Source organism: Garra rufa, chromosome 10 (assembly GCF_049309525.1).
Source record: "Garra rufa chromosome 10, GarRuf1.0, whole genome shotgun sequence".
NCBI classification, from domain to species: Eukaryota; Metazoa; Chordata; class Actinopteri; order Cypriniformes; family Cyprinidae; genus Garra; species Garra rufa.
Window position 1 is genome coordinate 40,909,123 of NC_133370.1, and position 25,963 is coordinate 40,935,085.

Below are 25,963 nucleotides of genomic sequence, written 5' to 3' on the forward strand. Positions count from 1 at the left end.
TTTTTGATTAGTGATATGCATTGCTAAGAACTTCATTTGGACAACGTTCAGCTGATTTTCTCAATACTTAGATTTTTTTACACCCTCAGATTCTAGATATTTAAATAGTTGTATCTCGGGCCAAATATTGTCCTATTCTAACAAACCGTAATCAATGAAAAGCTTATTTATTCAGCTTTTAGATTAGATGAATCTCAAATTCAAAAAAAATAAAAAAAATAAATATGGACCCTTATGACTGATTTTGTGGTCCAGGGTCACATATTTAAAAATGTAATTTGTTCCTGTGATGCAAAACTGAATTTTTAGCATCATTACTCCAGTCTTCAGTGTCACATGATCCTTTAGAAATTATTTTAAAATGCTGATATGCTGCTCAAATAACATGATCCTATTATAATGTCATTATTATTGATGTTGGAAACAATTGTGCTGCCTAATGTTTTTGTTTGTTTTGAGTTTTTTAAACAGTGAAAGAAAACTTCTACACATTTGCATTCCCATTCTCCTTCATTTGAATGGAAGTGAATGAAACAATAAACAGTGACTTTGTGATACTTTGAGAATGCGAGATTTTCCATTTGAATGTGTCAGTACGCCTGTTTCACATGACAAATTCATGACACAAATGTGAGACTAGAAGATGAGAAGCACAGCTGTCAATCTATATTAAATCTGTCCAGAATCTCTGTTCCAGCAGAGTGCAACTCAAATTAAAGAAATGCAGATTGTATGTTAAAATATTTGCATATGGTCAATGTGGCTGTGCTTTTTTGCTACAGAGGAGGCTGTATTTTTTCAAATGTTGTGGTATCTACATGCCTACCAAACGCAGAAGTGAAGATGGTCATAGAATCCCATACTGTAATCACAAATTAATTTCCTCTTTGTTTAAACCAGACTTGCATGCCAGGAAATGAGCTAAATTAAAACCTGCTAGATGTGTTTTAAGAATGCAGTTCTACGGGCCACATTGGAATCTGGGCACAGCAAAGAGTTAGCATCCCTTCACTAACTTTACTAAGCTTAATAATAAAAATAACAATTCTGCATTAAAAAAAAAGGGAAATACAGACTTATTGTCCGCCCTTAGAAGTGCAACTGAAAGAAATCATGCATCTGAGAGTGACTTACTTTGAAAGCTTCTTACATTGCGGTCATTGCTGTTATGCAGTACTGTACCTTTGAAGCTCTGTAACTTAAGCATTTCTATTAAAGAGTGTAGAAAAATCATAGAAATATTAGGTAAAGCCCAAGCACCTCAAATGTAATTATATTTTATGTGAAATGGAAATGAAGAGCTAAAGTTAGCCATTGCTCAGAAAGACTGACAGGGTGTTAACCATCTTTTAAAGTATTGATATTATCATGTCGATTTCTGGCATTTTATCACAAAAGATGGAATGCCGAGTGAACAAACTAAATAATAATACAAAACTCATCAGGTACACAGCTAATAGTGATACTGTTGGTTTCTTGCTGAAAATAATTTCACTTCCTGAAGGATGGTGTCATTAAGCAACTGGCTTTTGATAGTTAAAGTGATTTTACAAATGAAAACCTAGTGAAAAATAAATATACCAAAATACATTTATGTCATGCTAAGTATGCTACAAATACATTTCCATATTATGTGCTTTCCAAAACACGTTGCAATTGTACTTTTAGTGTACTGAACTGGTATATTTAAAGTCTGCCAAACTGAAACAACTGATTTTGTACTTAATACACTTTAATTGTGCAGAAATAGTTATACTTAAGTATATTTGATTTTGCTAAAGTGGAACTATGGCAAGTATACTTTAGGTACACTTTAAATATATAGTGGCATTAAAACATTCTAGGCTTAATATTAAGAAATGTGCATTGTGCACAAGTAGTACTCCAAATAAAGTTTAATAAAACATTTTATATCAGTAAATCTTGAGTGATATGTCAGTAAATATGTTAACAGACTTAAACCATACTTAGTATAAAATAAATGCATTTTAAATCTAAAATGTACTGCATAACAAGAATGACCTGTTTATGCACATGTTAACCCAGAGACAAAGTCTACAGGAAATAGAGCGCGTCTCAGCTGATTTAAATTAGACACACAGGACAGTGAGACTATTTAGATAGATGCTCTTTAGTTTGTACAGTCTTGAAATCAGGAAATGCCAGAATTTTGATTAAATAAATATCTTGGCGTAGCTTTAATGATCAATGACACATCGTACACAAAGTATTTTTTTTTCTCTCTTATTTGGTCGAACATGTGATGATGCACAGACAATATTCTGGTCCCAACATACAATAAGTGGCTGTGCACGGTATGATGCAAACAGTTACATTCCACTGAGCCATTAAGCATTGAACATAAATAACAGTTCGTACAGAATGAGTATCAGGCTGTTATCAGCACAAATGCAAAACATCAAACGTCTTTGGCGGTGGTTCATATTTTGGGCACTGTCAATAATGGCCTGCTCAAATCCTTAGCCTCCCCGGCCGTGCGAACGCGAAGGTATCCCAGCAGAGACATGGCATGCTGACAGTATTCCTCCACCTGTCTGATCTGCTGGTAGTTCAACACAGTTCTCCAGGCGCTGGCCGCTTGCGTGGCGTTCCTGGAGGAGACGATGAACGGTTTGGTGGAGGCGTTCGGTCCCGTTGTCATATTCATAGCAAAGATTTCAATGTCGTGATTGGCTGAAAGATTAACGAAGCGGTAAACATTCCGAACTGTTTTAATGGGGTTCTCCACCAGGTCCTCATAGCGTACCGTCATGTATTTGCCTTTGAACCATTTGGGAGGATGAAGAGCGGTTTTCAGAGTTCTAGACATTTGTTCGCAGATCACCTCCATGGCTCCAATGGAGTGGTAATCTGAGCCATCTTTTTTGTTCATTTTGTGGTTGGGGTCCACGAATGGCACACGGCGAAGCTTGGGGTCTCTGCTGCGTACAACCTGCAAATTCTCCCGTATGAGTCCGTGCCGGGATTTAATCCTGGAGTTGGCCACCGCCCTGGGGTCTCGTACCAAATGGATTACTTTCAGATTCAAAGAAGGGTCCTCCATTAGAGGGGCCAGGACGTTGACGTCCAAAATGCGAACTCCTTTGATCACGATCGTGTTGTACTTTAAACACTCTTCCTCCAGCATCTGAAGGCTCTGTGGAGGACACTTTCTGCAAACTTTTTCATCCACCATTCCAACTACATCCTTTCTGTAGGACGTGCAGAAGGGATATGAGCAGATGACCTTATTAATGGCAGCCCCAAACAAACCGAGAGTGGTTATGTTCTTCCCCCCAGGACTGTTGTAGAGCTGAAAAACTGAGAAGTCACACCTGTACAGAGAACTCAGCATGTCCCTGGCTGCTCCTTGGAGGGACACGGCGTCCCCCGGGTACAACTTCTGCCAAATATGCCACATGGGCTCGTACAAGAAAAACACGTCTGGGTTTTGGTTGAAGAGCTCGCCGAAAAAAGACGAGCCGGACCTCCAAGTGGTCAACACGTACACCAGCTGCCTTTTCTTGACCTGCGGGGCTTTGTAAAGGTAACGGATGTCTGATCTGCTTTGGAAGTTCACTCCCTGCATTGGCTGGTTGCATTGCTGTGGCTCTTTAGTCCATTTGTAATTAGCCAGGTTCAGCATGGTCAAAGCCACCAGCAGAAAATAGGCCAGAAACATGATGATCTTCTTCCGCCGTAGCACTTTCATCACTATTCCAGGGTTGGCGATTATTTTGGTGTGGTTTCTCGTGCAAGACTTGTGTTTTTTTCCAAAGCCAGCATTCTTCTCCCATGGTGGTGTGAATTTTAGAGGGTAGGGTTTGTTTTTCATTTATGACACAGGAGAGCCAGTGATGTCCCAAATAGAGCTGCAGTGTATCACATGCAGCGATGATGGCATAGAAGAAAGCGTGACATCTGCCCCAAGTCCATGTAATCGATTATCGATTAGGTGATGCGTGGGAGAGGAGGGGATGCCCGACGCTCCAAAATACAAGACGAAACGAAAACAAACTGCACCGCAATGCGCAGGCTTTCATTCAACAGCAAACAAAGCTAAGCCAAGCACATTTCGTTTTGCTTACCGATGAAAAGCGCGGCGGGGGATTCATCCCGAGAACATTTTGCGTCCAGGGCACGGGATGGTGTAAAATGGCGATATACGTGCACGCGCGATCATTTGCGCTCAAAAGGAAGAAACGCCCGTCATCAGAAAGTTCCTTTTAAATAAACATAATCAAAAGAAAAGGCATCTCCCGTCCAAGGGGTACCCAACCTCTGCTCTGTTGTCCGGGCGTACGCTGTAACTAATTGCTGCTGCACGAATTACATGGCAGCAAAGGAACAAAAGTGCCACCTCCTCTAAGCGCTGATTGGTGGAGCGAAGAGCGTCTTGGCGAGTACTGATAACGCTATTGGTTCGTGTTGACGTCTGTCAAGTCTCACTGGTCACACACAGACAGCTAAGCCTCATAGCAACATGATGCACTGTATCATGAAGTAAAACATTTGGAGACTTCTGTCACTTTACGCACGACCTATTGCAATCTTAGATTGTGTCTAAAAACAAGATATCAAATATGTATTATTCTTTACATTTCTATTTTAACACTTTTATTTTAACACTTTTATTTATAGATTATATGCCATGAATATAAAGCACAGTTCTGTAGTTTTTCTGTGTTTAAGTAATTAAATATATGTAGATGCAATATGCAATATATTATACTATTATTCTAATATATTAATATGTGACCCAGGACCAAAAAAAAAAAAAAAAAAAAAAAAAAAACAGTAATAATGGTCAAACTTTTGAGATTTATACTTCATCTGAAAGCCGAATAAAGCTTTACATTGATTTATGGTTTGTTAGGATAGGACAATATCTGGCCAAGATACATCTATTTGAAAATCTGGAATCTGAGGTTACAAAAATCTAAATATTAAGGAAAATCGCTTTTGAAGATGTCCAAATGAAGTAATGCATAATACTAATCAAAAATTAAGTTTTGATATATTTGCGGTAGGAAATTTACACAATATCTTCATGGAACGTGATCTTTACTTAACATCCTAATGATTTTTGGCTTAAAAATCAATAATTTTGACCCATACAATGTATTTGCAGCTATTTCTAAAAAATATACCTGTGCTACTTATGACTGGTTTTGTGGTACAAGGTCACATTTATCAATCTGAGTAGCCTATAGAATGTTTTTAGATTTTATTTGTTATAGCGTTTCGGGGCTGATCTTGATGCGGTTTCCTAGATTTCTAAAAGTTGAAAACCGTATTAAACACAGAATCCTTCGGATTACAGTCATTGGAAGCAGAATTTGTTACATAACTCAAGAACAATGACATAGTGATAGTTAATTCACGGCAAAACACAAACAGCCTGCTCTGGTGCTATTCTTTGTAGTTAGCGCCACCTGCTGTTTGTTTCTTTCGCTGTTCCCCACACTTTTAGCATTCTACATTCAAACTCCCACACATAATGGAATGATTCCGATTTATAAAATAAGGTTAGTACAGAAAAGGTGCTATTATTCCTTCTCTCACATATGTGTTTGTGAAAGGAGATTAGGATAATACAGTAGACAGGCCGTTGCAGCAGAGCATTAGGCTGGAGTCCTGCCATGTTGTGAAGCAAGTCATTGCTTCAACCCACTCAAAAAAGTGCCATTGTTTGAAAATATTGTTGCACAGAAGGGTTGAACACTAGTCTAGGTGATGCAGGATTGTTGGTGATGCAGTTGTCCATTTATTCGCCATGATTATTATGTGATTTTTCAGATACCTCTGTGGGTTTTCAGTTGTATAGACCTAAGAAAACCATGGCGCTAATCACAAGAGGACTCCACAGGCTATTTGTCTGGACCAAGAGACCAAATGGCACAATTACAGGTGAGAGTATGGCTGTTTGAATTGTAATTTACATTTTTGACTGATGTATTATGTAATCGTGTTTTTCCCCTCACTGCTGCATTTACTGAATTCTTTGTGGCTAAAGCCATTATAAATCCTTTCCATACATCACAGGGTATTAGAGTTATACTGTGTAATCTGATATGATGCTGCTTACTGGAAAGGAAAATTATCTGTCATTCAGGCCTGTTTGTTGATGTAGCCCCATTATATTAGCCCCCAATATAAACAAACAAACAAATTATGTTACACTGTAAATAATAATAACAATAATAATAATAATTATTATTATTAGTGTTAGTATTAGTATTATTATTGTTGTTGTTGTTGTTTTAACCTAGCATCCCATTATTATTTGTAAAACAGTCTCCATGTGCTTTAAATAAACAAATGATTTTGTTGATACTATGAATAATAATACTAGTACTAATAATATTACAAACATGTGTGGTGTTATTATTATTATTACTACTATTACAACTACTACTACAACTACTATACATAGTAGTATTATAAAATAATAATAATAATAATAATAATAATAATAATGCTTTGTAAAACTACTAAGTATAATTAGTAATTATTATTATTATTATTATTATTATTATTGTTATTAATGTTTTATAATACTCTGATGTATAAAAATAACAGTAAAAAAACATAGTACCAGTACCAATACTTGTTATTGGTTAACAATAATTAACAATAATTACCAAAATAGTCCCATTTTATTCTTGTATTTTACTTTAGAAAAAAATTAATTGCAAAGGACTAGTGAAATTAATTTGGTCAGTAATAATAATAATAATAATAATAATAATAATAATTATTATTATTATTATTATTATTATTATTTATACAATCTTTATTTATATAAACTACACTATTATTATTATTATTATTATTATTATTATTATTATTATTATCACGTTTTTATTAATACTATTATTATAGTAGTATTATAAAATATTAATATAATAATAATTATTATTATAACAAATACATGTTGTTATTATTATTATTACTACTACTAATGCTACTATTATAGGAAGTAGTATTATAAAACATTAATAATAGTAATGTTTTATAAAGCTACTAGGTATAATTTGTTATTGTTAATGTTATTATTATTATTATTATTATTAATGTTTTTAGTACTACAATGTATAATAATAATAATAGTAATAGTAGTAGTAGTAGTAGTAGTAGTAGTAGTAGTAGTAGTAGTAGTAAACATTAATAATAATAAAAACATTGTAGTACTATAAAAATATGTAAAAAAAAAAATGCACACACATTATATAATTTATTATTATTATTATTTATATAAATTACATTATTATTAGTAGTAGTATTAATATTAGCATTACATAGTAGTATTATAAAATATTAATAATAATAATAATAATTGAAATGTTTTATGCTACTACAATGTATAATAATAATAATAATAATAATAATAATAATAATAAACATGTAATAATAATAATAATAATAATAATAATAATAATAATAATAATAATAATAATAATAACTACTTATAAATGTACTACTTATAAAATCTAAATCATGTAAAAATATATGTACACACATATTTGTTAGTATTATTATGTTGTTGTTATTATTATTATTATTATTGTTATTATTATTATTATTATTATTATTAGCAGTATCAACAATCATTAGCAAAACTGTCCCTTTTAAATACTTGTATTTTATTTAAATAAAAAAATGAAATTGGCCAGAAATAGTGAAATTAATTAAGTCAGTAATAAGTAATAATATTAATAATGCATTATTTATTTCTATAGATTACATTATTATTATTAGTAGTAGTAGTAGTTTTGTTATATTAGTATTATAAAAGATTGATAATAATACATTTATACATTATTTATTTCTATAAATTACATTATTATTATTAGTTTTTTATAATACTACTATAATATTATATACTATATAATAGTAGTAGCAGTAGCAGTAGTAATAATAACAGTTGTTCAGTTGTCTTACCCTATAGGGGTTTTCAAACCTATCCTGGAGGCTCCTCTGCCCTGCACATTTTGCATATCTCCCTTATCTAATACAACTAATGCAAATCATCAGCTCATTAGTAGAAACTCCAAGACCTGAATTGGGTGTGTCTAAGAAGGGAAATACACAAAATGTGCAGTGGTTGTAACACTCTTGTGTTCTTCTTGTTTCTATCAGACTCTTAGCTCACTCTCTCATGTTTAGTTGATACCAGAGCCATTCTGGGTTCTGTAATGGATCATACAGGTACTGTATCCTTTATACCATGCATAACCTTACTGTCCACTGTGGTAACATTTTATTAAACTAGAGTAACTATGGGTGACATCCTTAACCTACGTCCTGCAGCCAGGACCTTAGAAATGAGGTAACTGATCCTCTTCTCAGAGCAATCAATAATGCAGGTGGCAACCCAAAGGCTGATGAGTCTCTTAAAGGAGTGTTGGGTGTCAGTGAAATATGCTTGGGTTCTGAAACTGCTGCTTTTCTCTGCGTTTGTTCATCCACGATATTTTTAAAAGCGTTTTTAAACTAAGAAGAACAGAATCTGGATTGCTTTTTATCATGGATTGTTTAAAGCACTTTTAGTGCCTGGCAACAGTTGCCTGGATCTCTTTAAAAAACAGGAAGTGAGGAGCTTGTTAAGTGGTAAGTTAAAAAATATAATACTGTATGTGTTACTTTAAGAGTTTGTATCACTGACTCACCTTGAATAAGTGTGTTACCACCCATGATGACTTTTTATTCTTCTGGAAATATTCTTTTGGTTGTTTTTCTAAAATGACATTAGTTACAAATATGCTAATTTATCATACTGTTTACATCATCTGTGTTTACTTTACCGCATGATAACGTTACATTAAATAATGTTTTAATTCTAATTATGTAAAAATATTTTTATGACTGTGTTTTTTTTTTTTTTTTTAAGGTCAAAGTGGTCAAAGTCCAATTCATTTATATTTCTGATTAAGACTTTGGCACCATTTTGCTGTCATTTTTAAATTTATGACCACAATTAAGATTATTTTTCATTTTATTTTATTTCATTTTGCACTGATGTAATATTTTTGGCACCATTTTGCTGTCTTTTTTAAATTTATGGCAACAATTTATTTTATTTTATTTCATTTTGCACTGATGAAATATTTTGTAGCCTGTTTCCATCTAAACTAATTATTTGTAGTGTATTTTTGTAGTGGTTCAATCATGAAATGAAGTTGGGACTTCGGTTTCTTTACTGTATTGTTTAAGGTCATGCTTAAAACATGAAGGTCTGCTGTCAAACATCTGTCAGCTGAGGTTTCTTGTTCCGTCTCCAGTGAATTTAACAGCATAGACGAGACGCTATGCAGAATACTATTGTCCAGCTCATTCTTGTGTTTTATGGGAGGTGTTCCCTTCCTTTCAATCATCGTTTCAGCTGATAAAGTCTTATTACGAGGCAGGAGGCTATCATGAGATACAGGGTGTCTCCTATACTGTCGCTGTACTTTCGTTCTGCTTCTGTATCTAGTTATATCACCAATTAAACAACTTATTTAACATAAATCAAAGAGGCCTTTATAGATTATTTGAGTTCAAGGGTGTGTTTGTGTGCGCGCATTACGCAGAGCGTCAAACTAGTTATGAGCTTTGATAACCAAAGCAGTGAAAACGAAGCCGTTTTGTTAGGTCACAAAGTTATTGAGAAGTGTCAAGCAAATGAGGCTTGGTATAAAGTGTACTCACATGTCACAGCTGGAGTAAGTACAAATACCAAATGTCTTGACATCTTCAGCTGACACAGCGTTCGGTTGGGCGTTAAACGTTAACTCCAGATCTGTTTTAGTACGAAGCCATCGCCTTTAATAGACATCACGGGCCAAAGGTCTCTTACCTTAACGTTACCTAACACTATCTTCACGAGCTCCACATATGCTGTGGGTGAGGACACAGGACGCTGTCAAGGACTCGGTTGGAATATTTGCATCTTTTGGAGGTTAATCTCAAATTGAGTCGAGGGACGTTGAGGAGAAAGGTATAGTTTTTATATGATATAATGGCAGCATTCATCAAGCTTTGATGTCACGGTCTTGCCTCATTCAAATATGCTGTTTTTGCTGTTCATTAGCTTTCGTTTTTGCAGTATACTGTTTATTCACTAATATTTCAGTAATTGATAAATAAAGACTTGTATCTGGGGATCTGCCAATAATGACATATCCTGTGGTGTGACATAGCAGTTTGCTAATTCTCTTATTTAATTATTATTCCTGCAGCTTTTATTGTCTTATGTATGTCCCCAAACCACAAAACCAGCCACAAGGGTCTTAAACTAAGCTGAATAAATAAGTTTTTCATCATTGATGTATGGTTTATTAGGATATATTTGGCTTACATCTATTTGAAAATCTGTAAAAAAAAAAAAAAAAAAAAATCAAACTATTGATAAAATCGCCTTTAATCTTGTCTAAATTAAGTTCTTAGCTATGCATATTACTTATTAAAAAAATTAGTTTTGATATATTTACAGTATGCAATTTACAAAATATCTCCATGTTCCATCTTTGCCTAATTCCCTAATGATTTTTGGCATAAAAGAAAAATCGATCATTTTGACCCATGCAATATATTTTTGGCTATTGCAACAAATATACCCGTGCTACTTAAGACTGGTTTTGTGGTCCAGGGTCACATATCATTTGATAGGGTACATGGAATATTTAACATTTAAAAAAAAAAAAATCATTTATCACATCTCACACCATTTAAAATAAAAAGTAAAAAGGGTGATTAATTAATTAATTTATTAATTAAATAATAATTCTGGAAAAAAAAATACATTACCAATACATTACATAAACTTTGTTAAATTGATTAAAAGTGAAAGTAAAAATTAGGGATGTAACGGTATCAAAACTTCACGGTACGGTAATACCTCGGTATGAATGTCACGGTACGGTATTTATTGAATCATTTACAGGAAAAACAAAACTAATGAAGAGACTCGAAAAAGGTGCCAGAAGTGTTTATTAAACAGTTTACATGAACACTGAACATATCAATGGCATACAAATTAGCCATCTATCTGTAAACTTTGAAACAGAAACTTAAATATTTCAATTTTAGTAACAAAAAAATATTAAAGCATGTAAAAAACAGTCAAATCAGTTTAGCTGAATGAGTTGTCTGCTTGAAATAAGACTTTTTTTCTTACCCCATTGGCAGATTATTTAGCTTGTTTTAAACAAAAACTCACTTAATTTTGACTTGTTTTTACTAAAAACAAGAAAATAATTTTTACTTGTCTAGAAAATAATTCTTGATTTAAGAATTTTTAGATATTTTGGCTGGAAACAAGACAAAATTCTAAGTAAGAAAAGCATTTTTTTTTTTTTTTGCAGTGCAGTAGGCTCTCATGCCTTTCTTTCGCATTAAATCTTTATTAAAAACAATCCTTTAAAGAACTTTTCTACAGTGCATCTATTATGTTGCCTAGTTTAGCCTCTTTAAAACGGCACCTTTCCTTATTTTAAACCTAGCCAAAAAGCCACGTGTTGACTGTGAAATTTATATGCATTTATGGTACATTCCGTGTCAATCCATGTTAATTTTTACAGTGAACAACGTACTGTAACATTAATTCAGCGCATACAGCGCAGCAAAAAATAGACTCTGTGGCGAAACGATCGCTGCACTGCTGCAAAGGCACCGCTTCTAGGACGTACTGCCGGACAGCAACCGCGTGCAGTGTGAACGCTCTAATCCGTTAACATGGGTGCTGAAAAGAATACGTGACGCATACGCACTTCAGACGGAGCAGGTTCGACCATTTCTATCTCTTTTCCTTGCTGCTACAGTCTGTAGCGACAACAGACCGCAAAGGATGATGGCCACGCCTGGGCTGATGGGAAATGTAGTTCCCGCGACCTCCCGTTCGCTCCATTCGCCTGAGCAAACTTTTCTCAGAAGACCTATTGTTTTATCGAGTCATGCGACCACGGTAGTATCGAAAAAAATTGGTATTGCGGTATGACGGTATTTACAATACCGTTACATCCCTAGTAAAAATGCATAAAAGTGAAAGTAAGTTACAATTATTTTAGGTAAAATGCTGTTTTTTTTTTTTACTTAATAATCACAAAATTCTGTTTTTTACAAAAATATTAAGCAGCACAACTGTTTTTAGCATTGATAATAATATGAAAGATTTCCTAAGCAGCAAATTAGCATTATAGAATGATTTCTGAAGGATCATGTGACACTGAAGATGGAGGAAAATTCAGTTTTGCATCACAGTAATAAATTATATTTTAAAATATAATAAAATAGAAAACAGTTACTTTAAATTGTACAAATGTTTCACAATATTTCTATTTTTACTGTATATTTAACTAAAGAATTCTTCCAAAAAAAAAAAAAAAAAACATACATACATCAACTGCCCATTTGTAACTTCATTTTGTTAAGTGTTTTTACCAGCTGTGTCCACCATGGATTTGCTTATCATAGAGATACAGTGGTGGGCAAACTGGGTATATAGCACACAATTTGTCTGTGTGGACTTTTTGACAGGTCTTTTGCATGGTGAGAGGTCCTGCGAGGAGAACAGCATGGAGAACAAAGTAACGCAGATCTCCAGAGAAGATCTGGAGGACCTGAGAGAGGCTTTCAACAAAGTTGGTCAGTTAATTCCAGGTTTAGAAAATTGTGCACTGGAAAGTGTTCAAATCACCTGACTTGCTGCTTGTGCGGTGTCAAACATTACCAAAGATTCCAATAACTGACTACGTTAATGTCCCTTTTTTTTTTTTTTTTTTTTTTACGGCTGATCGTTGTCTCACACAATTCTACACACATACAGTTAAGGTCAAAAGTTTTCATCCCCCTTTCAGAGTCTGAATAAGAGGAATAATGTAAAATGCATGTTATTGCTTATTTAGTACTGACCTGAATTAGATGTTTCACATAAAAGATGTTTACATATAGTCCACAAGAAAAAAATAATAGTTGAATTTATAAAAATGACCCCATTCAAAAGTTTACATACACTTGATTCTTAATGCTGTGTTGTTACCTGAATGATCCGCAGCTGAGTTTTTTGTTTATTGATAGTTGTTCATGAGTCCCTTGTTTGTCCTGAACAGTTAAACTGCTCACTGTTCTTCAGAAAAATCCTTCAGGTCCCAAAATTTTTTTGGTTTTCCAGCATTTTTGTGTATTTGAACACTTTCCAACAATGACGGTACGATTTGGAGGTCCATCTTTTCATACAGAGGACAACTGAGCGACTCAGTCTTACAGAAGGCTCAAACAATCTCTAATGCTCCAGAAGGATAAACCATGCATTAAGAGCCAAGGGGTGAAAACTTTTAAACAGAATAGAGATGTGTACATTTGTCTTATTTTGCCTAAATATCATATTTTTAAAATTTAGTACTGCCCTTCAGAAGCTACAGAAGATAGTTACATGTTTCCCAGAAGAAAAAATAAGTTGAATTTACCCTGATCTTCAAATTCAAAAAGTTTTCACCCCCCGGCTCTTAATCTTGTTTCTGGAGCATCAGTGAGCGTTTGAACCTTCTGCTATACTTTGTTGCAAGAATGGATGACTGTTATTGCAAACTGTCATTCTTTCTTTGCAGATATTGATAACAGCGGCTATGTAAGCGATTTTGAACTTCAAGAGCTTTTTCGAGAAGCCCGCTTTCACCTTCCTGGATACAAGATACGGGAGATTGTGGAGAAGTTCATGGGAGGTGACACCAACAAAGACGAAAAGATCAGTTTTGAAGAGTTTGTTGCGGTAAGCCTGATTCTGAGTTGTCTAATCTTAAAATGGTCAAAGTGCCTGATCTGCTGATTGTGTCACGCACTTTGAAAGCTGAGATCTTTCAATTCTTTAGATGTACCAAGAGCTAAGAAGCAAAGAGGTGAGAGAATCCTTCCGCAAGTGCATCTCCAGGCGGGATGGGATTCGTTCGTTTGGAGGAACATCAAGGATCTCAAGTGAAGGAACTCAGCATTCTTACTCAGGTGGTGGCATTTACATCCCCTAGACCAGGGTTCCTCAAATCTTACCCTGGAGGTCCAATGCGCTGCAGAGTTTAGCTCCAACCCTCATCAAACTCACCTGCTTGTGATTCTCTAATGATCCTAAAGACCTTGATTAGCATGCTCAGGTGTGTTTGATTAGGGTTAGAGCTAAACTCTTCAGGAAAATGGATCTCGTGGGCCAGATTTGAGGATTCCTGCCCTAGACCAGTGGTTCTCAATCCTGGTCCTGGGGGACCCCTGCTCTGCACATTTTGCATGTCTCCTTTATTTACCACACCTGATTGAGATCATCAGCTCATTAGGAGAGAGATCCATGAACTGAACTAACAAGCTGAAGATCTCAATCAGGTGTGGTAAATAAGAGAGACATCCAAAATGTGCAGAGCAGGGGTCCTCCAGGACTAGGATTGAGAACCACTGCCCTAGACAGTCTAAGTGAAACAATAATGTGTTAGTTATGTTCTTAAAGGGATAGTTCACCCAAAAATAAAAATTCTGTCATTAATTACTCGCCCTTATGTCGTTCCAAACCCATAAGACATTCGCTCATCTTCAGAACACAAATTAAGATATTTTTGATGAAATCTGAGAGCTTCCTGTCCCCGCATACACTCTTAAAAATAAAGGTGCTTGATAAGGTTCTTCAAGCGATGCCATAGAAAAACCATTTTTGGTTCCACAAAGAACCATTCAGTCAAAGGTTCTTTAAAGAACCATCTCTTTCTTTCTTTTTTATAATCTTAAGAACCTTCTTTCGCCATTAAGAACCTTTTGTGAAACAGAAAGGTTCTTCAGATGTTAAAGGTTCTTTTTGGAACCATTTAGACAAAAAAAAAAAAAAAGGTTCTTCTATGGCATCATGAAGCACCTTTATTTTTTAATGAGTGTAGACAGCAACTGACACGTTTAAGGACCAGAAAATTTGACATCAGTGGTTCAAGCTTAGTTTTAAAAGCTATGACAATACTTTTTGTGCACAAAGAAAAGAAAACTAATGATTTCATTCAGTGATTTCTTCTCTTCCGTGTCAGTCTCCACCACGGGTTCACAAAAGTATCACAACACATTATTTTATTTATTTATTTATTTATTTATTTTTGCACACAGAAGTATTCTCGTAGCTTCATAGCATTATGGTTGAACCACTGATGTCATACTGACTATTTTTATCTATTTTATGTCCTTACTACCTTAGTGGGCCTTGAACATGGGTGAACTATCCCTTTAATGCGTATTTCTGGATATTATGAAAAAAGTAGTTTGTGTTCATTTCTAAAATGTAATAACTTGCTTCATCTTATTTTTGCAATTTATTTATTTATATGCTGTATTTTAGTTCATTCTCCCATGTAATGTCCCACTTTCACCATCCAATGAAAACCTGCTGGATAAAAACAACTCCAGCTCTCCATATTTTCACATTTCACATCCTCTTTCACTTGGAAATGCATAAAATAGCCTCTGAGTAATTCCTGTTTTACTTCAGCACTGCTTTTGAAGAGTCAAACTGTATTTGAAATGGGATTTGTTATTTATTGACCCTTGACACATATGGACCAAATGTCATTTTGCTAACGTTTTGTTTTTGAAACCATTCCCAGATGAAGAAAAAGTGGCCTTTGTGAACTGGGTCAATAAGGCCTTGGCAGATGATCCTGACTGCAAGCATCTGATCCCGATGGACCCGGATACTGACAGTTTATTCAAATCTGTGAAAGATGGAATATTGCTGTGGTAATATAAGATTACCTGTGTAATGTTTGTTAGATATAACTATAAGCTATTAATAATTCATCACAGTTACTGATAAATAAGAGTTCATGTTTAACAACCTTGTGCCGTCTCTTTACAGCAAAATGATCAACCTTTCACAGCCAGACACCATTGATGAGAGGGTCATCAACACAAAGAAATGCACTCCATTTACAATGACGGTAAGCACTGTCACCTTTGAAACCCAACAAAGAGTCACGTCAAAATGTAGATCTTTGAATAACTCACTTAATGGGTGGGTCACTCGCTCTTTCTCTCTCTCTCTTTCACACACACACACACACACACACACATGCAGAGACTTGTCCACATCACACTTTAAACACAAAATCAAAAAGGAAAAAGTATTTTGCTTGAAAATGCATCAATAATAGTCTATAAGAATGATATTTGCACATTATAATAATGGGAATTTGATCACAAAATTAATTTATTGTGCACTTTGTGACGTGATTATTTATTTTATTTATTTTCTGAACATATTTTTCTTTATTTAAAATATTGAAATATATTTAATATTTTTTATTTCATTTTTGGGTGAAACATAACCTAGACATGTTCTTAACCAGTTTTGTAAGATAACCTTTATACACTTTTATCTATCTTTTATAATGCTGTGCACTATTATATAACACTACGAATCATAGCTATATACGGTAGATATCATTATATTGCTATGTTGTTAAAGATATAGCCACATCACCACATGTCAATCTTATATTTATCTTGTTAATGCATGATTGTAAATGCGGTGGAAATATGTAATTATTTTTTTCAAAATTGCACAAATAAGAATGATATTTTTACATTACTATAATTAGAATTTGTAAGGAAAATGGTGTTTGTCACAACACATACACAGACACACAAATGTTTTTGTTTCTTTTCTGTACACTTTTTAATTTAAAAACATTTAAATGTAACATTTTATACAAATTGTTGGTGAAATAAAACCTTAACATGTTCTTGACAGGTTTTCTGAGACCCATTCACACTGAAAATTATAGCTATACAGTATAGATAACGCTAACTATATATAGCATCCATATCATCACACGTTTGTCATTTTAAATGCTCAAGCTCTTTAAAGTTGGTGGATTCTGATTGGCTGTCAGTGTTTATTAGCTGAAAATGATTTCAACAATATTGTTTATTTGTTTCACTATCATTATACAGTTGCAATCAAAATTATTCAACCCCCTTGACCTGCAAGACATTTTGCTTCAGAGAACAACATTTTGTGAAAACAATTCAACATAAGTACACTATTAGAAAAATCAATACACATTTAAATATTTCTGACAAAGTTAATGAATAATTAAAAAAAGATTGAATCGTCTCTAAACATTCCTGTTCAAAATTATTTAACCCCAAAAGTCAAATTTGGTGCAAAATCTTTTATTCTTTAAAACCACCAATAAACACTGCTTGGAAGTGTTTGGATACTTCTGTCACCTCTCTACTCCAATCTTGGCCTATTTCTCGCCTGAACAAGCTTTCAGATCACTAATAACCTTTGGTTTTCACTTTGCCGCTGCTTTCGTCAAGTTCAGCCAAATATTTTTCAATGAATGACTGGATGACTGTCCTGCAGGGAAGTCCATTGATCATTAGCTTTAGTCTTTGCACCAAAGACAATTCTTGCTAAAATGGCCTGATACTTCAAAGAATCCATGATGTTCTTCAAACAGTCATGATTTCCACTTCCTGCTACAGTAAAACCCCAATAACAGGACTGGTCCACCTCCATGTTTGACGATGGAGATGGTGTTTTTCTGACATACCGCTGATCCATGGGTCCAAAAAGGTTCAAGTTTGGTCCCATCACTCCATAAAACATTCTTCCAGAACTCCACAGGTCTATCCAAATGAATTTTAACATGTTCAAGTCAGCTTTTTTGTTATTTTTGGTCAAGAGTGATATTGGGCATGATGTTCATCTTATACTCTGCAATGAAAAGTTTTTCCACCTTTCATTGGGTCATCTTGCAAGTCTTTGGCTGTGCATTGCAGGTTTTTCCTCAGTTTTTCTGATCAAACATTTGATGATATTGTGCTTTTTCTTCAACACCCTCAAAGTTTTTCTAATACAACACATTTTAAGCTAAGTAATGAGACTGCCAGCTGTATCTATAGGAAATCTTCATACAACCTTAGACTATCTGAAGTATACAATTACATACAGTAATTACTCTATAGTTTTTGTGAGAGGTCTGTTGACTTCAGCACATGCACGAGCTTACTGTATGTATGTGTAACAGCTCAAACTAATTCTGTTTTCAAATAGAGTTTCTAAAGGTTTAATTGTGTTTTAATACAAGTCTGTTCTCCACCAGGGGTTGAATAATTATGACATAGCTGTGTTTTTAAAAAATCCTATAGCTCAAAAATGTTACATTATCTATTGACAATATCTGTTATAGATGTAATTTTTATAAAGTCCTGGATCTTCAGAAAAGCTTGTATTTGTAAAGTACCGCATTCTCTGGGGGGTTGAATAATTTTGATTGCTCCGAATCTTTCGAATAAAAGATGTGTGGCTTAGAGACAGATATTTTAACAACAAATACTTCTATATATTGTTTTATACAGGAGAATTTGGTGTTGGCTCTGAACTCTGCGTCGGCTATTGGCTGCACGGTGGTCAACATCGACGCTCAGGACATGAAAGCAGGAACGCCTCACCTTGTTCTTGGCCTCCTTTGGCAAATCATAAAAATCGGCCTCTTCGCTGACATTGAGATCTCACGCAATGAAGGTCATTACTCTGATGTAATAGTCTCAAATGAGTTTTTTATAAAGATGGTGCTGTCCAATGGGATACGGATTGTTGCCATAAATAAATAAAAGCATGCATGTAAGTGAGTGACTGATTTATACCTCTGAAGTGGTTTCAGTAAGTCATGTCTGTGTGATTATCCATGTGTAGCTCTAATTGCTTTGCTGGGAGAGTCAGAGGACCTGGACCACCTGATGTCAATGTCCCCAGAGGACCTTTTGCTGCGATGGGTCAACTATCACCTCAAAGCTGCTGGCTGCCAACCAATTGGAAACTTCAGTGACGATATTAAGGTAGTTTATAATCTTCATCGCAGAAGTCATCATTATCATTTGCTACTGAAATATTGCATAATTCAATTAGAACAAGGTTTTGGACTGAAGTGTATTATACACTAAAAAATAAAGAATATAATTATAATATTTCACAATATTACAGTTTTTAACAGTTTTTTTAATCTTTTATTTTTTTAAGAAATGCAGCCTTAGTGAGCATAAGAGACCCCAAACTTTTTAATGGTAGTGAATATCCTACTATGTGTTGCCCATAATTTAAAAAAAAAATACATTTTGCATTTACCCTAAATGTGTGTGCATGAATGAACATGTGAATATGTTTTAAAATATGTATATCCTAAGTAAATTAATCCCAGGCCTAGATGTGAAAGGCTATCCACTGTATAAAAGCCCAGCGTTTGATCTGTTTTGACATCAAATCCTTTGAGCTGCCATTTGCATGTCAGTTAAGATTGACTTCTATAACTAAACAAAGCGTTTTTCTGCTTTCAGGACTCCAGGGCATATTTTCACCTGCTTAATCAGATCTCGCCTAAAGGAGACGGGGATGACGAGATGAGGATTGACATTGACATGACTGGTTTCAATGTAAGTCATTCTGAATGTTTGGTCAGTGGCCTTTGCCTTTTTACTGAGGAAGTCATCATGCTAATTTGTTTCCTGCATCAGCGTTGCTTCCAGCACTTAATGAAATGAGGTAGTGCAGATAAGAAATAGGCCAACTTTTTGATACCCAACACTGATTGCTGCCAAAACAAAGTCAAGTGAAATATGAGATCAAAAGACAACAAGACACAGACTTAAAGAAGGGAGATCGGATATACAGTGCCTTGCAAAAGTATTCATACCCCTTCATTTTTTTCACATTTTGTTTTGTTGCAGCATTATGTTAAACTGCTTTAAATTAGTTTTCCCCCACATCAATTTACACTCCATGCACCATAATAATGACAAAGCAAAAACCAGATTTGCAAATTTTAAAAAAATAAAACATTGAAAGAAATACATTGCATAAGTATTCATACCCTTAACTCAGTACATAGTTGAAGCACCTTTACAGCCTCAAGTCTTTTTGGGTATGATGTGACAAGCTTTGCACATCTGCATTTGGCAATTATCTGCCATTCTTTGCCTCACCTTTTCACCTCTCAATCTCTGTCAGCTTAGATTGGGGCTGGCAGACATTTTCTAGAGTCCTAGTTGTTCCAGTCGTCTTCCATTATGGATAATGGAGGCTACATGCTTCTGTGAACCTTCAGTGCAACCGATTTTTTTCTGAACTCTTCCCTAGATCATTGCATTAACGCAAGTCTGTCACTGAGCTCTACAGGCAGTTATTTTGACCTCAGGACTTGGTTTTTGCTCTGATATGCATTTTCAGCTGTTAGACCTTTTCTGAGAGGCGTGTGCCTTTCTAAATCAGACTCATTCAAATGAATTTGCCACAGTTTAACTCCACTCGAAGTGTAGTAACATCTAGAAGCAATATGAATGTTCCTGAGCTAAATTTCAAGTGTCCCAGAAAAGGGTATGAATACTTATGCAACAGGATCTTTTCAGTTTTTTATTTCTAATAAATTTGCAAAGTTGTTACAAACCTGTTTTGTGCTTTGTCATTATGGTGTATGAGATGTAGATTGATGTGGATTTTTTTTTTTAAAGCAGTTTAACATAATGCTGCAACAAAACAAAATGTGAAAAAAATACTTTTGTAAGGCACTGTAAGTGTTGGGTTTGTTTTTTGTTGCTGACATTGCACAGTGTATGCCCGGCCTTACGGACGTCCAAAGACCTGGCTTCTACGGCTCAACGGCCTCATATCGCATGATCTTCTTGACTGCTTACCTCCTTAACTGACAACTTCTTTACTGCACTTTTCAGCGAAAACAGCCAATTTCATTGGTTGAGGCTAGGGTGTAGGGTAAAGTTAGGGGTTAGTATTGGTTGTAGCATTGTGTAGGAAATTAGCACTGTGGATTGACATGACCAATGAAATCTTTATAATCAGCTGTGGGGCGGTGCTTGAGTTGAACTGGTTTGGAAAAACAAATCGGGCATGCATGTCACATGTCTTTCTGTCAATAAGAGGAAGCCACACCCTGTTCTGGAGCTACTGTCCCATTTTGGACATTTGGAAATCTCCAGGCTGCAGTTATACCCTTCTCAGTGTCAGCCTATGTATTTGTTTTGGGGGGGTTATTGTATTGAACCATACCGCCAATCCAAACGGTAAGCTAACTATCAATTATCTTTGATGATAGTGGTCCTGACAGAAATTAAGCATAGCACTAGATCTGGCAGGTCACATGAGTCAAGCTTGCATCACCTGTCTCTCAATTAATCCACATCTACCTATAGGAATATGATGTCCATTACTACTTCCTTATATAAGGTCCATTCAGTATTATTCAACAGTTTATCACCTTGCTCAGGAGCAAATTGCCCTTCTCCATCCCCAGCTCCTCCTTTAGTCCACAGTCAGGAGTCTGAATTTGATATTTTCTGTTGAGTCAGACACTTTATCCTGAATCATGTTGTTACATTAAATTGTCATTTAAAACATCTGCTCATTAATGTTGGTTCAGAACAGAACCATACTGTCAATCCAAACTTTATGTGAATTGTCAATCATCTTTGACGATAGTGGTCCTGACAGAAATGCAGTTCATTTATCTTTATTGACTTTTAAGACCTGCTATAGCTATATAAATAACACTAACTATCCATATCTCTACATGATAACCTTTTTATCATAAGCATGCACTGCAGTTTTGTCATTCTTTCATTTTAAATGCTTGAGCTCTTCACAGTAAGATGAATTCTGGGTCAAGTAGAACTATTTGTGGTGCAAAATTCACTATTACTGTTGCACTATTACTATTAAGCCTATGTAATTAAACTTATCATGCATCGATAGGGCTGCACACATAAATTATACCCCAAAATACCATGAAGAACATATTGCCACATTTTACTGAACTGCAAAATAAATAAATAAATAAAATATAATAATAATAATAATAATTATTATTATTAGTGGCCAAGCACAGAAGGTGCAAAGGCATCTCTTGTATGTGTTTGATTTCCTATAATTTTTCTTCCTTCTTTTTTTTTTTTTTTTTTTCTTCCACTGTTGAGTCTATGACAGCCCATAGAACCGCTTGCGGAAAAGTTATGAAATTTGGCACACTCATGGAGGACAGTTTCAACATTAACCGTAACAAGTTTGGAGTCTCTGACTCAAACTTTCTAGCACCACCACTTGTCCAAAATTTTACTCATGTTCATGATAATTAATTACTTTTGAACCGTAAGGTCTAGAAGGAAAATTCTTCTGAATCTTTGGCTAATGCCAATTTGAATTAACACCAAAATGTAAAAATTGTAAGGTTTGTTTTTTTAGTTTAATTTTAATAGTTAAAAAAAATACTTTTTTGAACTTACCCTAGATGGTTTGTCAGATTTTCACCAAATTTGGCTCAGATCATCTTCAGACTATGATGGCAAAAAGTTGTGGAAAGAAAGTAGATTAGTCAAACCGTTCTTGCACACAAAAATGGATGTGAGGCTATATCTCCGCAAGGCTTTGGCGTATTTACACCAAACTTGGTGTGTGTTATAACAACCATGACCTGAGGCTACCTGTACAGTTTCGGAACAACGCCACCTAGTAGTCAGGAGATATGAAAAGTTGAATTTGAACCATATCCAATATATATATATATATATATATATATATATATATATATATATATATATATATATATATATATATTATTCATACCCCTGGCAAATTTTGAATACCCCAGCAAGTTTGAATAATGACACAGGCTTCTTCAAAAAGATAATAAGATGATATACAAGAGGCATCATTGTGGAAAAAAATATTTCTCAGCTTTTATTTACATTTAAATAAAAAGTGGCATGTGCAAAATTATTCATACCCTTTGCAAAGTGTCACAGTCAATGGGAAAATCTGTACCATTCCAAATAGTCCAAGCTGTTCTAAAGTATCCTAATTACCCTGATTCATTGGGAACAGCTGTTTTAATCAACTCAACAGGTGAAAAACAGAAGCTCTCTGCTGTTTGGTTTGTGGACAGTCATGGCTAAGACAAAGGAGCTCACTGAGGACCTGCGGCTGCACATTGTGGCTGCTCACAAGTCAGGAAAGGGCTATAAGACCATATCTAAATGTTTTGAAGTTCCAGTGGCTACAGTGCAAAGTATTATTAAAAAAAAACAAGACGTTCCGCACTGTGAAAAATCTCAGAGGGCGGAAGCCAAAAGTGACACCTGTGCTGGCCAGGAGGATAGTGAGAGAGGTAAAAAAGAATCCAAGGATCACCACCAAGGCCATCCTGATGAATCTGTGCTCTGCTGGTGGAAACATCTCAAGGCAGACAGTCCAACGGACACTGCACACCACTGGGTTCCACAGACGCAGACCAAGGAGGACACCACTTCTCCAGATAAGGCACACAAAAGCCCACTTGGCCTTTGCAAATGCTCATCTGGACAAAGAAGAAGACTTCTGGTCTTCTGTTTTATGGTCAGATGAAACAAAAATTTAATAGTTTGGCCACAATGATGTAGCCTTCATTTGCTGTAAAAAAGGAGAAGCCTTCAACCCTAAGAACACCGTCCCCACTGTCAAACATGGTGGTGGGAACCTAATGTTTTGGGGGTGTTTTTCAGCCAGTGGACCAGGGAACCTAATCACAGTAAACGGTACCATGAAAAAGGAGCAATACATCAAAATTCTCAGAGACGTCTGTGCCATTTCTAATAAAAAAAAAACTTGCTTGTTGAATAAAAGTAACTTTAAGTCAGAATTTGCCAGGGGTATGAATAATTTCGGGCTTGAATGTATATATATAATTTCCCCATATCAGCCTTTTTTGCCGTCAGCCATTCTAAATTTTGTCATAAAATTCAATATTTTACAAACGCATTGTATACGTACTGTTATGAAACACAGTTCCCGTTGGTCCAGTTTTCACCAAATTTGGCTCAGATCATCTTCAGACCATGCTGACAAAAAGTTGTGGATTTAGTATTGATATATGAAATGGTTATCGTTTAACATGTCAACGAATTTGCTGGAATCAGATAGTGTCTGAGGCTGTATCTTTTGGAAAACTGTTTTTGTATAGCAATGCAACAAATTTGAGGCATCATGAGGCTGTATCTCTGCAAAGCTTTGACATATTGACACCAAACTTTGTATGTGCCATTGTCTCCTTACACTGACAACACCACATCAATTCGATAACAGTGCCACCTATTGGTCAAAAGTGATATCTTATTAAATCATATTAATAGAGGTTGTATTTATGATTTTTAGCCATTTTGACTAAAATCATCCTAAAATTGCTCATTGTTGCAGTTGGTCTGCTGCTCCATGCCATGCTTAGCTCCTTATTTTGCCTCTGATTGTGCTTGACCCTTTAATTGCTGCTTGCAGCTATTATTATTATTAATTTATTTTTTTTATAAAATATTTTTAAAATGTTTAATGTTTAAAATGTATTTTAGAATGGAAAATTGTGAATTTTTTTCATGATAATAGCCACATTAATACTACATTAATTCTCATTATAATGCATTTGTATGCTTTACTTCTGACGGTTTTGTAACAGTTATTCTCAATGGTGATTCTCATTACTATTGACCCCAAATGATTCCACTTACTGAATTTTACGCTAAAACTGGTAAGTGTAATTTCTAAATAATTAAATGGCCTAACAATCCTTAGAGTACCCTAAAAACACTAAGAAACATTTTCTTCAGATAACGCAAACTATAGTTTGATTTTACGAATAACATTTTTACTCAGATGACTCAATGATTAAAACCTTTAAAAAGAAAGTTGTTCTTAATTAAACAATTAAAATTATTTTAGTAAGCTAAAACCATTAAAAATGCATTTAAATACATTTTGTTTTATTAATACTTTTAAGCTAGCTGTCAAGACAACATTTCTCTCTTTATAAATAACTACAACTAAGACTGAAATAAAGATTTAGTAAAAATGATAAAATGAAAAACTATATAGACATAAAAAAAACAATCCAGCACAATAATATAAAATCATGCAAACACGGTCTATTTTTCTGGCCAAAGAAAGTGACTCAGAATACTAAATGTGGGTGTCAAATGTGTTTGTAGAGTTACACCCGTATATTGTCCTATTATTGTGCTACAGAACAGCCATTTATCACGTTGGGGCAGATGTCTTCTAGATAATCACCTGCTTTACAGCAATGCTTCAGATCTTTCAGATTGAAGTGTAGTTATTTGTGTTTAATAACTGTCTGTTTTAGGAGCGTGATGATGAAAGGCGAGCAGAGCTGATGCTGAAGCAGGCGGATCGTCTGGACTGCAGACAGTTTGTCACTCCCAAGGATGTGGTGGCAGGAAACCATAAACTCAACATGGCCTTTGTAGCCAATCTTTTCAACATGTACCCGGCCTTGACCCGAGTCGCCAGCAATGGCATTGATTATGCGATCGAGGGTGAGTTGCATTATCTTTATACGTGAATGTGTGCCAAAAGTGTGATTCAAGAAAGGTGTTCTGTATGCAGTCTGGCACCCCGTAGCGTATCAAAGAGCTTGTTGACTGCCTGTGATGAATGATGCCGCATTATCTTTGCTCTACATCTGAGCTCACGTTCAACCACACATGTCCCATGATCAAAACTAGAAACATACTCAAATAACTGTATCTATCAAAATACATTCGTAATGACTTAAAACCTTTGATTGTTTTAGAAGTCTATCATATTTTAATCTTTATTCTGCGGTTTATCCACCTGTCATAATGGATAAATTATCTTCACCAACATATTATCTGAAACAAAGGTTAAGGTCAAAATATGTTTGACATATTAAAAAATTATTATTATTATTATTATTATTAATATATTGATAACAAAGTGTGATGGCATAACTACTACTACAACTACTATTAATAATAATTATTATTAATATTAATATTCATTTCTAACACAATGCTTGATGATGTTAATAATACTAATACTAATACATTTTCTGTGCAGATAATTATATAAGAAAAACAACTGATGCTCAAAAATATTCAAGAAAACAAT

The 25,963-nt window shown here is 34.7% G+C and overlaps 2 protein-coding genes across 2 annotated transcripts in view; one reads left to right on the top strand and one right to left on the bottom strand.

Moving 5' to 3' along the window:
• Positions 1–2,113: 2,113 nt before the first annotated feature.
• On the bottom strand, positions 2,114–4,327 carry chst2a (carbohydrate (N-acetylglucosamine-6-O) sulfotransferase 2a). The gene has a single exon (XM_073849304.1). The coding sequence runs from the start codon at positions 3,833–3,835 to the stop codon at positions 2,441–2,443; it is 1,395 nt and encodes a 464-aa protein (XP_073705405.1). The 5' UTR covers positions 3,836–4,327; the 3' UTR covers positions 2,114–2,440.
• A 5,501-nt stretch (positions 4,328–9,828) lies between these two features.
• The window catches only part of pls1 (plastin 1 (I isoform)), a 25,246-nt gene continuing 9,111 nt past the window's right edge, over positions 9,829–25,963 (top strand). The window contains exons 1-10 of the mRNA XM_073848729.1: positions 9,829–9,982; positions 12,520–12,627; positions 13,590–13,750; positions 13,851–13,980; positions 15,603–15,735; positions 15,854–15,935; positions 18,367–18,532; positions 18,704–18,846; positions 19,342–19,437; positions 25,176–25,368. Coding sequence (XP_073704830.1) covers positions 12,558–12,627; positions 13,590–13,750; positions 13,851–13,980; positions 15,603–15,735; positions 15,854–15,935; positions 18,367–18,532; positions 18,704–18,846; positions 19,342–19,437; positions 25,176–25,368 — 1,174 coding nt within the window. The 5' untranslated portion in view covers positions 9,829–9,982; positions 12,520–12,557. The remainder of the gene's footprint in view (positions 9,983–12,519; positions 12,628–13,589; positions 13,751–13,850; positions 13,981–15,602; positions 15,736–15,853; positions 15,936–18,366; positions 18,533–18,703; positions 18,847–19,341; positions 19,438–25,175; positions 25,369–25,963) is intronic.

Coding starts and splice junctions, on each gene's coding strand:
- chst2a (XM_073849304.1), bottom strand. CDS start 3,835: ATGAAAAACAAACCCTACCCTCTAAAATTCACACCACCATGGGAGAAG.